The 15,977-nt window shown below is 41.8% G+C and overlaps 1 protein-coding gene across 1 annotated transcript in view; it reads right to left on the bottom strand.

Annotated features, from left to right (window-relative positions):
- The window catches only part of BLK (BLK proto-oncogene, Src family tyrosine kinase), a 71,704-nt gene that overhangs the window by 18,963 nt on the left and 36,764 nt on the right, over window positions 1–15,977 (bottom strand). Inside the window, exon 2 of the mRNA XM_025394051.1 lies at window positions 2,406–2,529. Coding sequence (XP_025249836.1) covers window positions 2,406–2,528 — 123 coding nt within the window. The 5' untranslated portion in view covers window position 2,529. The remainder of the gene's footprint in view (window positions 1–2,405; window positions 2,530–15,977) is intronic.

Raw genomic sequence — 15,977 nt, forward strand, 5'->3', positions numbered from 1 at the left:
ACAAGGTCAAATTGTAAATGGGTATTTGTTGACAAGAAAAAATATTTAAAAAGCGTATTTCCCCAAAACTCGACAAGCATATTTGTAGGTATGTATCCTGTAGAGAAACTTTTGCGTATGTGTACCAGGGAACGTGTACAAGAGTGTTCCTAGCAAAAATAATAATACATAAACAAATTTTCTTTTCAGATGGAGTCTCGCTCTGTCACCCAGGCTGGAGTGCAGTGGTGTGATCTTGGATCACTGCAACCTCCGCCTCCTGGGTTCAAGCAATTCTCGTGCCTGAGCCTCCCGAGTAGCTGGGATTACAGGTGCCCGCCATCATGCCCAGCTAATTTTTGTATTTTTAGTAGAGATGGGTTTTTGCCATGTTGGCCAGGCTGATCTGGAACTCCTGGCTTCAAGTGATGCACCCACCTCAGCCTCCCGAAATGCTGGGATTACGGGCATGAACCATCATGCCCGGCCAATACATAAACAATTTTAAAACATGGAACTAACCCTCATGACAGAAGAATAAACAAATTACAGTATACTCCTGCAATAAAACTAATGAGCTACAGCCACGTGCATCAACGTGGATATGTTTTACATGCATAACACAGAGCCAAAACCCCAGTCTCAGAAGCATATGTGCTGTTTGATGTAGTTGACTTAAAGTTTACAACATGAATAATGAAACGAAATATTGTTTAGGGGTAATACATATGTGATAATATTAAAAAGCAAAGCTAAGGAATGATAAACAGATTCTGGGTACTGGGGCCTGGGGTGAGGGCTACAAACAGGGCAGGGAGGAGGGAGATTCAAAGGAACGAGTCTCTTTCTGTGTCTGAAGTTGCGAGGTGGCTATACAAGTGTGCGCTTTGCTGTGTTCTTTCAACCCGACATATGTTACAAATATTCTTTTCTTAATTCCTTATTTATTGAACACAATTTTGAAGTAGCATTTTGCAAAATGATATGCATGTATGTTTCTATTAAAAACAGGAACACGTGAAAGAACACAGAAGAAAGATCTCGAGGCAGGAGCTCTGAAGAGCTAACTCTGGTCACTCTACATAGTGGAATAATGACTAATCATATTTTTTTCGTATACATATTAGGTGACTCTTTTAAGTTAAAAAAATTCCAGGTGCTACTATTTATTATCATATAATTTTGGGGAAATTACTCAATCAGACTAAGTCCAAGTTTCCCCATTTGATCAATTACTTATTCAATAAGCATCTTGTGGTTGTGCGCTGAGCCTGGCGCTAAAGTGGGACACAGATGGGCAAGATGCCTGGGTTCATCTAGGAAGTGGGATTAGTAATCCCCATCTCCCCATCAGGTCCCTGTTAGGATAAAGAGATGACCACGTGGACATGCGGATAGCACAGGAGAGGGTCCAGGTATGGCTGCCAACTGCCCCAAACCAAAAGGGGGTCACTGGTCAGGGAGTAGGGGGCACAAAGAGTCATCTAAAAATGTATCTTCAGGCCAGGCACGGTTGCTCAAACCTGTAATCCCACCACTTTGGGAGGCCAAGGCAGGTGGATCACCTGAGGTCAAGAGTTCGAGACCGATCTAGCCACATGGTGAAACTCTATCTCTACTAAAAATACAAAAATTAGCCAGGTGTGGTGGCATGTGCCTGTAATTCCAGCTACTTGGCAGGCTGAGGCACGAGAATCACTTGAACCCAGGAGGCAGAGCTTGCAGTGAGCCAAGGTCCCACCACTGCACTCCAGCCTGGGCAGCAGAGAGAGATTCTGTCTCAAAAAAAAAAACAAAAAAAAACGTGTCTTCAGACATGCAGTAGCCATCAAAGGGCGCTAACTGCTTTATAAACAAATCAAACTGCACGACTAAGAAAATGCATTCCCCACCAATAAGACCTTTTCACTTGAAATTTCACTTTTTTTTTTTTTCCTTTGGAAAGTTTTCCTCATTTAAAATGCCCATAGGATTCCAGGAAAACTTGAGAACCTGCTCGGGAGGTGAGGACAGGCACCCTCCTGTTTCATGATGCTTATCCCAGGAAAGCTGGCTCTTTGGAATGCCAGCGGCAATGCCACATAGGGGAGAAGGGTCTCTAGGAGCTGCTGGGGAGAAGAGAGGCAGTAGCTGCTGCTAGATACTGGGATCCTTCCTTATGACACCCTCTCCCCAAGCTGACCTTTTTAAATTTCTTTTTCTCTTCAAGCCTGCCCTTGAGAAATGAGCTCTGGCTAAGAATTATTGGGAGCTAACCAGGCCGAGTCCTGTGCGTATTATATTGCATGGCACACCTGCTTATACATTGCAGATCGTTACATCCCTATCAGGAAGGTACTTTTGCTATACCCATTTTACAGATGTGGACATTAAGGCATAAGGGAAGAAAGTAACCTGCTCTTGGTGGGTGGTGGGCAATCACTCACCAGGGGCGGCAGTGGCGGGGGGTCCTTGTCTTGGGCGCTGACCTTCAGGGGGCTCCATTGGCCCTTGTCCTTCTCCTTGATCGGCTTTTCCTTGTCCGGTTTTTTGCTGCTCACTAGCCCCATCCTGTCGGAGACACACAGCAGATGGAGGACATAAGAGAGCGGGGCCTCAGTTCCTCTGCACAGCAGGGCTCCTTCTGGGATGCCGGTTAGAAAGGTGGGGTGGAAGTCAGAACGTGGGTTGAAGCAGGTGGCTGAGCTAAATGTGTGTCCATCTTTTTTCAGGAGCCCATAGACCAGAAAGCACTGCATTTAGGACACAGAAATCATCTGACCAGAGACAACCGCCAGAAACCGCTGGGGTGGATCCCGGTCCTCAGGGGACGGGAGCCTGAGCAGGAGGCTATGTGGTGTTCTAGAAAGAGCCCACCAATGTGTCTGGGTTTAGTCTTCGTTTTGTCACTGGCTGTGTCACTTGGGAAAGTGACATTTTCTCTCCGACCCCATTAGCTCTTTGGTAAACAGCAGGGGCTTTGTTAGAAGATGACTAAGGCTCTCTCCCACTCAGATTTTTGGGTGAGACACTATATACCTTTAGGACAGACTGAGAGCACAGGCATCGAGGCCCAGCTGTGGCTTCACAGTAACAGTGGGAGTCTCCTTAAAGTGGGGAAGATGTGGTCAGGTTTTTTAAAGAATTTTAGGATGACAGATGTGGGAAAGGCCCTTTGGACGCAATCAACACCATCACATTGTCAGCATCCTCATTCCAGGGGCTGCTATTTATATGTTAAGGAGCTTGCTCAGAGTCACACAACTGGCCCATGCAGAGCCAGCTCTGGAGTCCAGTCTGACTGGAGACCACTGCACTCCTGTGCTTACATCGGGCTCTTCCCTGAGATGCAGATATCATAGAGAGGAAGCACCCAAATCCCCACGTGTGTTGGAAAGGCGTGTTATTAGTGGTGATTTCCTTCGGATGTACGCACCATATTTCATCAATTCTAAGATGCACCTTTTTTTCACATTTCAATATCTCTGAACTGGGAAGTGTCTCACAATGGAGGATGCTTTGCAGTATAATTAGTAGCAGCATTTTTTTCTCTTTTAGTGATATATAAATTAAATGCTAGCCTTCCTATCAGTGGTGTCTTTGATTAAGTGAAACACAGTCATGAATTTCTTCCAGAGAGTTGAAAGCACATTCTTCATGTCATTGTTCCTCAAACCCACCTTGAAAAAAAAACACTATAATAATTTTGGATATAGGACACCAAGCCACAGAAGCAAAAAGTTCACAAGTATGTTTTTTTAAGTATGCGTTGCATACAGAACACATAATAATGTACAGTTTTAAAGAATGACACTTTTTATATGTAAGTATTTCTTTATGTGAGCTCAGATCAGATTTACCACCAAGTGAATTATAGTGCCAGGGTTACAAGTATCACTTTAGTTTTCAGAGATTTAGGGTTTCAGAAGTTTGGATAAGAGATTATGGGTTTGACTGGGCACGGTGGCTCATGCCGGTAATCCCAGCACTTTGGAAGGCCGAGGCAGGCAGATCCCTTGAGGTCAGGAGTTCGAGACCAGCCTGAAACCTCATCTTTAGTAAAAATACAAAAATTAGCCAGGCGTGGTGGTGCAGGCCTGTAATCCCAGCTACTCAGGAGGCTGAGGCAACAGAATCACTTCAACTTGGGAGGCAGAGGTTGTAGTGAGCCAAGATCATGCCATTGCACTCTAGCCTGGGCAACAGAATGAGACTCCATCTAAAAAAAAAAGAGATGATGGGTTTGTACTGGGGATGGCTACTGAATTTTACCAGGTGCCTATATAATATCTATCAATATGATATATGTTCAGCTTTAATTTGTTAATGTAATAAATTATGTTGGTAAATTTTCTGTCATTGAAACATCCTTGCATTCCTGGAAAAAAGCTATTTGATTACAGCATATTAGTCTGTTTGGCACACAGATGGATTCTTATTTGCTAATTATTTTGTTTTATTTATTTTATTTGTTTTGAGATAGTGTCTTACTCTATTGCCTAGGCTGGAGTGCCACGGCCTAATCTTGGCTCACTGCAACCTCTGCCTCCCGGGCTAAGGTGATCCTCTCACCTCAGCCTCCCAAGTAGCTGGGATGACAGGCATGTGCTGCCATGCCCTACTAAATTTTTTATTTTTGGTGGAGACAGGGTTTTGCCATGTCATGCAGGCTGGTCTCAAACTCCAGAGCCCAAGTGACCCTCCCACCTCAGCCTCCCAAAGTACTGGAATTGCAGGTGTGAGCCATCACATTCGGCATTTGCTAATATTTTACTTGGAATAAGAATCTATATTCTCAAGGGAGATTTGTCTATGAGGCATTAGCATTAAGGTGCACTAGCTTTGTAACAGATATTGAGGAGCTCTCTCTTTTTTTTTCCTATGGTCTTGAGTGGTTTCATAACATCAGAGTTATCTGTTTTTCACAGGCTAAATAGAACTCAGTTATGAAGCCATCTGTGTCTGGGGCCCTTTCAAATAGTAAATCTTTAAAGACATTTCCAATGTCTTCTATAGGAATGATCTATTCCCATTTTTTCTCCTCCTTGTGCCATTTTGATGATTTATGGGAGATCTTTAATTTCATCTACATTTTCCAATTCGTTGCCATAGTTTTAGGTAGTATTGTCTTGTAATCATTATACTCTGTTCTCTTTTTTGATCGTGATGTTTTTCTTGTTCCTAATATAAATTGAATGTTCTTTTAATTAAAATTATAATTTGTAATTGGATAAAATCATCTGAAGCTTTACATGACTAAATTAAATTTTAACCTAGCTTTATAATTACAAAATAGAAGATTGCAATCAAAACAGCATGAAATTGGAATAATAAAAGTAGACAACAATCATCAGAGCAGAATAAAAAACATACAAACAGATTTTGGTAAATAGAGGAACTGCATATGTGAAAAAGATAGCATTTTAATTCAGTAGAAAATGGATAGTTTATTTTAAAAAATGATATTAGGAAAATGGCTATTTACCTTAAGGAAAATACAATTGAACCCCTACCTCACACCATATTAAAAAATAGATTCTAGGTGTATGACTGAAAAAAATAAAAAACAAAAATGTAATTAAAAGAAATGTAAGACACTGTGTACATAACCTAGAGTTTGGAGACAACTACAAACAAAGATAGAAGAGCCAGAAGCTAAGAGAGAACAAAAAATGTACAAATTCGTAAACATTAAAAATATTAGATGGTGGCCGGGCGTGGTGGCTCACACCTGTAATCCCAGCACTTTGAGAGGCCAAGATGGGCGGATCACAAGGTCAGGAGATTGAGACCATCCTGGCTAACATGGTGAAACCCCGTCTCTACTACAAATACAAAAAATTAGCCAGGTGCGGTGGCAGGTGCCTGTAGTCCCAGCAACATGGGAGGCTGAGGCAGGAGAATGGTGTGAACCCAGGAGGCAGAGCTTGCAGTGAGCCGAGATTGCACCACTGCACTCCAGCCTGGGCGACAGAGCCAGACTCCGTCTCGAAAAAAAAAAAAAAATTAGATGGTATAAGAAACTACTCATGAAGTCCTTAGATAAGCAATAGATTGGGTAAGAGATTGCAAAGCATCAGATAAATGTCTATTCATAATATATACAAAGCTCATAAAATTTTGACAAGAAGTATATTGCAGCATATAATCCATTCAATAGAAAAATGTGTAAAGATAAGAAATAGGAAGTTAGTGCAACACAAATCCAAATAGTAAAGTGTTTATTATAATTATTGTTTCATTTGTTCCTTCACACTCCATTTCTAGGACTGATCTTCTGTGAGGGCTGGAATCTTTGTTTTATTCATTGCTGAATCCAAATTGCTAAACCAATGTCTGGCACAGAGTGTGGGCTTAATAAATGTTTATTAGACAGAACAAAAACTATTATTGGAAGAAGCAATCTTTTAAATTCTTTTAGAGGGCAATCTTTTAAATTCTGTTAAAATAAAAAAGCACACATACCTTTTGATTTTCAGTCCCACTTTGGACTATCTCAGGTTAATAAAACATCATTATATAGACATATGTGAGAGATGAAAATGTTTGTTGTAGTAATAGTTGGAAAAGCAATCTCCTCCCCCCACCAAAAAAATCCCAAACAAAAAACAACAATGTAACTGCCCAGCAATTAACGACTTGTTGAATAAATGTACACTCTACAAATCTCTCATACAACTCCAAAAAAAAAAAAAGTGCCGGATCTTTACCAGTGAGGTCAAGAGGAATTTCAGTACCATGTTGTTACATGAGAAAAGCAAGACCCAAAGAGGTGCATGAGGGAATCCCATATTTGCAAACACCAAATGAAAAGAAACCTCTATTCAGATGTGTAGATATTTTTGCATATTACACAGAAAGAGGCTGGGGAGGATGAACACCAAGTTGTTTACCGTGGTTATTGTTAGAGGAAGGGAGAGTACAAAACAGAGGTGTGGTGTAAGGCAAAAAAAATCCCAAAGAACAAAAAAAACAGCAGACTTAAAAAACTGTGTGTGTGCTAATGCAAAGCAGGGCCCCCCAAAATATTTTCTAAATGGTAAATACTGTTTTATTTTGGAATATAGGACTTCATGTGACTTTGACTTTCTTTCTTGTAATTGTATATATTTCTTGAATTATTTAATACTAAGCATATATTATTGATACAAGCAGACAAATAAAAGGAAGATGTGAGTGATTTGCCCAACAACAGAGGGGCATAAGATAAGGCCTGGAGCCAGGGCCAGCCTGCAGTTCTTGACAATGACTGTTAAGTGGCCAGCCAGGGCTGCCTGAACCTCTGGCCTTTTGTGGCCCCTTCAGCCTCCCTGGCTCAACGAAGGGCCAGCGGTCAGCAGCTCCTATTATATTCCCCAGATTTGGACTCATACTTCTGCATCTGCCTAGGTGACCAGCCCTCTCGTCTTTCTTTGTCCGGCCAGCCATATTGCCATTGGCTTTAAGCTTCCTGGCAAACACCTGTGTCCACCGAAACAAAGAACAAAGAACCTGACAGAAAGTAAAATTCCTAAGATTAAATGACCCACTACTTACACTTCTATGTCCTTTGACTCCTTAGCAGTGTGTGTGCAGATGATTTTCCATAACTCTCATGAGTACCTAAGATCTCTGTGGGTCCCCCTACTCCAGTGGCTTTGACTGGAGACCTGGGTTACTCAAGAGGCCATGTGACAACCAGGGCTGTCACTGGTGCTTGGGCTGCACCCAGCAGTTTCAGGTGGGGTGGAGCCAGGAAGTGCAGAAGTCCAGACTGAGGCAAAACGCAGTACACACTGGTCAGGGCTCCAGGTGGCTTTGCTGCATTGTGGGGAGGATGTGAGTCTGTGTATGTTTGTGAGAGTGGGAGAGGAAGCATGCACACTTATGTGCACCTGTGTGTGTGTGAGAGAGAGCATGCGTGTGAATACATACATGTGTATGTGCTTGAATATGTGTGTGTATATGTGTGTGTGTTTGTCTATGCGTACACTTGTATATGCATGTGTGAGAGAGCATGCATGTGCATGGTGTGCATGTGTGTCTAGTCGGGGGAGTTAGCAAGAGGAGGGGAAGTGGGGAAGGGGAGTTGTTTGTTTATTTGAAACCAGTTAGGTCCTCTATGCAGACTTTCACCGGAGCAGGGCAGTCAATGTTTGCCTGGGGAGATGCTCAAAGCCTGAAACACAGCTTCAGTCAAACAGGGGGTATGGTGGAGGCAACAACTAAAAACAGAGAAACTAGAAACCCCTTATTTGCACTTGGCTAGCATGTCATGGTTGAAAAGCACTTGCCAGATGAGTTTTTTAAAAAAAATATTCATGATAGCCTCGATAAATTGGTTACAGTTATCCTCATTTTACCACGGAAGAAGGAGAGGCAAGGTGGCTCGCTCAGGTCACGCTGAAGGTGGCAGAGCTGGCAGCTGGAGGGTGTTGCTGTCTCCAGGGCTGCTCGAGCCCTCTGCACAAAATAGGTGCATGTGTGGCCTTGCCTGAGGCTCCATGTCCCTTGCGGGGGATAGTTCAGATTCCCTGTCATCTCCCCTGTGGCAAAATAGTTTTACCATTTTGTGTCTGGAAGCCTTGTCATGTTATGTGCTGGAAGCTTCGCCTTTCTGACTTGACCTGCCAGACACAGGTGGGTAGCATCCAGGTAGAACAGGGGAACCTACTGGCAAAGCTGGGACTCACCCTGGGTGTCGCGACCAAAATGCCACACCAGCTGCCCGTGTGAGATCCCTTGTGGAGCATCTCGCCAACATCCAGGATTCCAAGTCCTCCCGGTACAAACCACCAGTGCTATACCCATCTTGTAAATGAAGAAACTACAGCGATTGACCTATGGCTCTGAATTAAAGAAGAGGCCAAAGAATTTGAGTTGAAATTCATGTTTCGTGTCTCAACTCAGGACAACATCACTGAAATGAGGCTTCCTCACCTTTGTCCCAATACTGACCTCTCCACATGTGAACCTGAAACAGCCCCAATAACGGCTCTTAGCTGCTAGGTTCTTCTGTTCATTCAGCCACAAACATTCAGTTGCTGTCAACCATGAACTAGGTCAGGCACAGCAGAAGGTACGGGCTTGAAACAAGGATGGTGCCCTCTCTCACAGGAAAATAAGGAGGAAAGGCACGCACCCAATTCCATCAGTTCAGAGTGGGCACGATTCTGTACCAAAGGGATGCCTGGGTAAAGTGTTTTGTGAGTTCAGCAAAAAGAAATTACTTCCACCTGGGAGAAAATGCTAGCCAGACCTGAGAAGGATGGCTATAATAGATTTGTTTAGATTAAAACTATTTTTTATGAAACATTCCAAAATATACTAAAGTCAAGAATATTGGCCAGGCACAGTGGCTCACGCCTGTAATCCCAGCACTCGGGAGGTTGAGGTGGGAGATCATTGGAGGTCAGGGGTTCAAGACCAACCTGGCCAACGTGGTGAAACCCTGTCTCTACCACAAATACAAAAATTAGCACCTATAATCCCAGGTACTTGGGAGGTTGAGGTGGGAGAATCGCTTGAACCCAGGAGGTGGAGGTTGCAGTGAACTGAGATCCTGCCACTGCACTCCAATGTAGGTGACAGAGTGAGACTCTGTCTCAAAAAAAAAACTCTTCTACACTCATCACCCAGATTCAATAATTATCTTTAAAATAGTTTTCTGGGTTGAAGTATTTTATATCGTATCATTTTGTTTCCTCTAAATGAATGAAACTTGGAAACAACATGAAATCAATGTAGTGAAGAAGTCATTTCACCACCCCATATTTTGCATTTGTTTCTAAAGCCTGGAGACATTTGCTCACATAACGCCAATGTTATTTCATCACATCTAACAAACTAGCAATATTTCCACGGTATCATCTAACCATTTAGCCATTAAACCCAATTCATAATCAAATTTTAACAATTGTCTTAAAAATAGCTTCTTGCTTAGTTTGTCCTACTCAGGATTCAAACAAGGTTCATACATAACTCAACCTCTTAGGTTTCCTTCAAACAGGAGTCCCTTCTGCTCTGACTTTGGTTGGTTTCAAGCCGTTGATTTGTACAGGCCAGTCCTATAGAATGTTCTCCGTTTTGGATTTTGCGTCCTTGTGATGGTTCATCACTTGTTCTTCCCTCTCGTATTTCTTATACATAGAGCTACCTCTGTAGGCTCCATTAGATTCAAGCTCATCCCCTCTTGGTAGAGATGCTATCGAGGGGGTGATCTGTGCTCCATGTTGCAACCTACCAGGAGGCTCACAGTGTCTACCTGCACCATTTTAGTGATGCTAAGATAGGTTCAGGCTCAGGCGTCCCTACTCCTCCATTGACAAGTTCCTCACCAACATTTAAAAGTCCCATTAGGGGTTACAAAATAGGCGTGCTCTGATTCCATCACTCCTTCCACATTTGTTAGTTGGGAGTTGAAAGAGCAAAGGATGAGAAACTGGGAACACCAGAAAAAAGTAACAGGCATACTCCCACCAGGGTTGGGTAGTATTTAAGAAATAGGTGTTTTACCAAAGACATGAAGATAGAAAACACGTTCAGAAAACAAAGCTTTTCCATTGCTGGGTTGTAGAGCGTGTGCTACAATCATTCATCGCTAATGCCTTGTGCAATATCTCTTTCTCTCTTTCTTTCTCTTTCTTTCTTTCTTTCTTTCTTTCTTTCTTTCTTTCTTTCTTTCTTTCTTTCTTTCTTTCTCTCTCTCTCTCTCTCTCTCTCTCTTTCTCTCTTTCTTTTTCTTTTTCGGATCTGTCTCTGTCACCCAGGCTGGAGTACAGGGGTGTGATCATGGCTCACTGCAGCCTTGAACTCCTGGGCTCAAGTGACCCTCCCACCTCAACCTGCCGAGTAGCTAAGACCACAGGCATGGGCCACCATGCCTGGCTAATTTTTTAAACAATTTTGTGTAGAAATGAGGTTTCATCACGTTGCCCAGGCTGGTCTCGAACGCCTGGACTCAAGCAGTCCTCCAGCTTCAGCCTCCCGAAGTGCTGGGATGGATACAGGCATGAGCCGCTGCATCTGGCCTCCTTTTGCAATACTTTTAAATGCCAGCAGAATCTTTTCCCAGCACTAGCACAGAGCCTGATGATGAGATGCTGCTCTGTAACACCTGGCTGGGTGTGTAAGGGCCTTGGGCACGTGTGGCCCCTGCAAAGGGGTGACCTAGCAATGCCAACCTGTGACTTTTAGGTACTTCAGCACACTTAGGAGGAGAAATTATGTGGCCATTTCAATTTTTTAAAGGGAAAAGATCTTTTGTGGAAATTCACCTCCCCTCATTGTGGTAAAGTTGACAGAAAAAATTTTCAGATGGTGAAAGTTGGAGGGTGCTAAGCAGACCTTCAGGAAGGAAGGAAGAAGGCATTTTTATAAAGCTGTGTTAAGTCAAAGGCAGACCCTTGTTTATCAAGTCACCTACATTTGATTCTGCTAACAGAGAAGCTTGAAATTCATGAGGTAATTCTGGGGACAGATAAAATTCCTTTATGTGAGTAAATTTTTTGGGGGGACACCATGTAAATTTATATTTTAAAAAACCTTCACAGTAGCGATTATTAAAACATGTTAGCGATATGCCAAAATGTTAATCCAACTACTGCTGTGTCTTGTATTGATGAGACTATGGGCCTTAATCTGTTTTTCAATTTTTAACTTTTTGCATTGTTTGCATTTTAAGAAATTGAATGAGAAATCAAATCATGGGTCATTACTTCCTAATAGAGCCAGTTATGATTCTTTGGCACAATAGTTCTGAAACCTCAGTTTGCATTTTAACCAGCGGGGGAGTTTGCAGACTCCCAGCCCCAGCCCCAGCAGGTATCTCCATTTTAAAAAAATGCCCCCAGTGAGGCTGATGCAAGCAGGTCATGAACCCCACTTCATGGAGACCCTTTCTTCAATTGGCCAAGCTTCTGGAGCATGAATTGTGACAAGGATTGAAAGGCAGGTCCGCCAACACGGGGCGTTCCCTCCTTTGAGTCTCCCATAAATAACGTCTGCAGTTTTACTGCCAGTGATCCTCTTGTCTCTCCATGAAATGAATTATTTCTGTCCTTTATACAAACATTTCTTACATATTAGTGTATTTCTGCATAGCTTTTTGACGGAGGAAAGTAACTTCCCTTTTTATAATAACTCACACCTCTGCGGTACTTTCCAGCCTGCAAAGCATTTTCCTACATGAACCTCACAAGGACCCTGTAAGCTAGACAGCTCCTCCCCATCCCCATCCCCATCCTCCTCCTCCTCTTCTGGCAGACAGGCAAGAAACTGAAGCACAGAACAGAGATTTGAGCCACGTCTCTGACCTCAAAGTCTTGATCTTTCCCACGGAGATTCACACGTATCTTACCCAGATACACATCTGGTCACGACTTGAACCTCTCTTAAAAGGCTCTGGTCATCATTCAATCCTTTGGAGCTGTTTCTCCAATGTTTCCTTGGCGGAATCCAGAGATGGAGTGTGTAAGAAGGGAGCGTGCACAGAGAAGCACCTCCATCAGGTTTGAGGGTGCAGGAGAACATTTAGACTGAATGGTTCTCTTTTATGCTTTCAAACATGAGATTGGAAAATGTTAAAGAAAGAAAAAGAAAAGAAAAAGGTCTCAGGCCTTTAACATGCTTGGGTCGATTGTAATTACTGAGTGGATCCAGAGACACAGATGTCCTGCTAGAGAGGCAGAGATTGGAAATTAACTCATAAAACTGTTGCAGGATTTGTCTCTCACATGAAAACATGAATACTAACGATGCTGGCACAGTGCCTAGTACACCTTCCGACTCAAGGCTGGGCGTTATACTAGGGCATTATACTACAGGTTTTTCACGTATTATACGTAGTCCTGACAGCAGATATATTCCTTCCCATTTTACAGATGAAGAAACTTAGGCTCTTTGAGGCTTAAGGACTTGCTCAAGGTACAGTAAGACACAGAACTCTTATTCAAAAAACAATTTTATCCACAGGTAACTTAACAGTGTGCCACATCCAAGTCTCACACTCCCTAAAGAAACACGATAATATTCAGTACTCACAAATCATATTCAGCACTCACAGTGCCTGTCATCCAATAACAATTTCCGGGCATGCAAAGAAACAGAAAAACATGACTCTCAACTAGGAGAAAAGTTAATTGATAGGAGCATAAGCAGAAATTGCACACATTTTGTAATTAGTAGCCTAGAGCCTTAAAACAGAAATGACAAAGTATATAAACTGGTTCAAATATATAACTGAAAGCAATAAGACAATGAAGAGAGAAAATGAAGACATAAAAAAATTAAATGGATCTGCTAAGAATAAAAAAAAATACAATATCTGAAATTAAGAAAAAAGAGAGGCCAGAAGTGGCGGCTCATGCCTGTAATCCCAGCACTTTGGGAGGCTGAGGTGGGAGGATCATTTGAGCTTAGGAGTTCAAGACCAGCCTGGCTAACATGGTGAAACCCTGTCTCTACTAAAAATACAAAAAAAAAGAAAAAAATTAGCTGGGCATAGTGGTGCGTGCCTATAATCCCAGCTACTCGGGAGCCTGAGGCAGGAGAATTGCTTAAGCCTGGGAGGCAGAGGTTGCATTAAGCCAAGATCACACCACTGCACTCTAGCCTGTGCAACACAGCGAGATTTCTCAAATAAATAAATAAATAAATATTAAAATTTTTATAAAAGGAGAAAAAGAAAAAAAAAAACCCATGGCCAGTTACAGTGGCTTGTGCCTGTAATTCCAGCACTTTGGGAGGCCGAAGTAGGTGGATAACTTGAGGTCAGGAGTTTGAGACCAGTCTGGCCAACATGGTGAAACCCCATCTGTACTAAAAATGCAAAAATTAGCTGGGTGTGGAGGCAGGCGCCTGTAATCTCAGCTACTCAGGAGGCTGAAACTGGAGAATCACTTGAACTCGGGATGCTGTGGTTGCAGTGAGCCAAGATGGTGCCACTGCACTCCAGCCTGGGCAACAGGGTGAGACTCTGTCTCAAAACCAACCAAACAAACAAATAAACAAAACTCTAGATGGGTTGAATAGTACATTAGGTGCTGAGAAGGAAGGTCAGTGGGCTTGGAGACAGTGCAATTGAAACTATCCACAGTGAAGCACAGGGAGAAAAAGGTGAACAGCAACAACAGAGCATCAGCGACTGGGGAGAAATTAGCACACAGTCAGAAAACATGTAAGTGGGCTACCAGAAAGACTATGAAACTTAAAGAAACCGAAAACAGAAATTCCAAATTTGATAAAAGCTATAGACCCAAAGACTCAAGAATATCAACCCCAAGTATGAAGAAAACCATACCAAGGTACATTATAGTAGTATTGTTGAAAACCAATGATAAATAAAAACAATATTAAATGCTGCTCTGCTTTAAAAAGGTACATTATATTTTTAGAAGAAAACATAGGAGGAAATCTTTGTGACCCTGATGTCACAAAGGATATAAAGAATATGAGTCACAAGAATACAAATATGGTCTTCTACTCCCTTACAAGAGATTATTCCCTTAGAAGGTCATAAAGTGTAAAAGAAAAATTGATAAATTAGACTTTTCAAAATTAAGAACTTCGGCATTTTAAAAACACCATTAAGAAAAGAAATAGCTAAACCAGAGACTGGTAGGACATTTTTGAAAAACATGTGTCTGATATGAGAATACATAATTAACTTTTAAACTCTATAAAAGAAGCCAAAAATTCAATTTAGCAAACAGTTGAACAAAGACAGCTGAGCGGCAAACAAACCCATGAACAGGTGTTCGGTATCATCAGTCATTAGGGAAATGGTAACTAAAACCACAGTGAAATGCCACCACACAACCACCCAGATGCTAAAATTAGATGACCGATCATACCAAATGTTGGCAAGGATATGGAGAAACTGTAATGCTCACATGACGCTGATGGTAAGGTGAAACGGAACAACAACTTTAGGAAACAATTTGGGGGCTTCTTATCCTGTGACCCAGAGATTTCATTTCTTGTTGCTTATCAAAGAGAAATAAAAACATATGACCACAGAAAGACTTGACATATATGTTCTTAGCATTGTTACTCATACTAATTAGCTCCCAGCTGGAAACAACCAAAATGTTCAGTAACTGGAATAATCTTTTTGACTTTTTGTTTAAAATGTTGCTGATTCTTTTTTTTTTCAGAGTCAAGAAAACTTCTATTGAGGTATTTACAACTTCTAACAATTGAGCAAAATATACTCCTGTAAACAAAATTTAGAGCATATTTCTTTCTCTCTACCTGCCTTCTTCAGAATTTGGAAACTATTTGTGAGTATTTTTAACATATGGCCATATAGTTATTTGAGTTAGTTCCATAAGAATCAGTTTTCTTTTGTAGCAAGACACAGTTGGAGACACTGGTTATTTTACCAAAGCTTTGACTGAAATGACATGTTTTAAGACTGCTTTAAGAAATCAAGGCTGACCTATAGAGCTGATGAAAGCCCCTTGGAAAAATTGGCCTCATACCTTGTCCTGTACGGGATTCCTGACCTGTGGCAAATAAAGAATGTCACTTTCTGACAGGCCCAGGAACTCCAAGCTATGTTGGGACCTCAAAAAGAAAGGAATTTATCCAATTCATACAAGTATCTGCAGGCACAAAGAAATCCTTGGCTGGGCTCAAGAGACTTTTAAAAGGTCTAATCTGAGATTCCTTATGAAAAAAATTCCAGCAAAGCCAGTTAGAAAAAAGGAGCCTATATGGCCAATAATTATTCTTGCTGCACTTTATGTAAATAATTAGGCAATGTATAATAAGGCAAACTTATTTTGCAAATAAATTGGTCTTTAGTAAAAATAAACTGGAGAGAGAAAAATTACGTTTCAAAACAGCTATAGCACACCTGTTATTAGATTCCAGCCTCATCCATGGTTTTTGAGCCTCTGCTGATGACCCCATATTTGATTGGTTTTTGGGGTCGTTCACCTGAATTCCTTGAGGCTTCATGTCAGTTCTACAGGGACTCCTGAAGCAAGGACTTTTGAAACTGCCACTGCAAAATTATAACCGAGACAGTGAAAGAG

Source organism: Theropithecus gelada, chromosome 8 (assembly GCF_003255815.1).
Source record: "Theropithecus gelada isolate Dixy chromosome 8, Tgel_1.0, whole genome shotgun sequence".
NCBI classification, from domain to species: domain Eukaryota; kingdom Metazoa; phylum Chordata; class Mammalia; order Primates; family Cercopithecidae; genus Theropithecus; species Theropithecus gelada.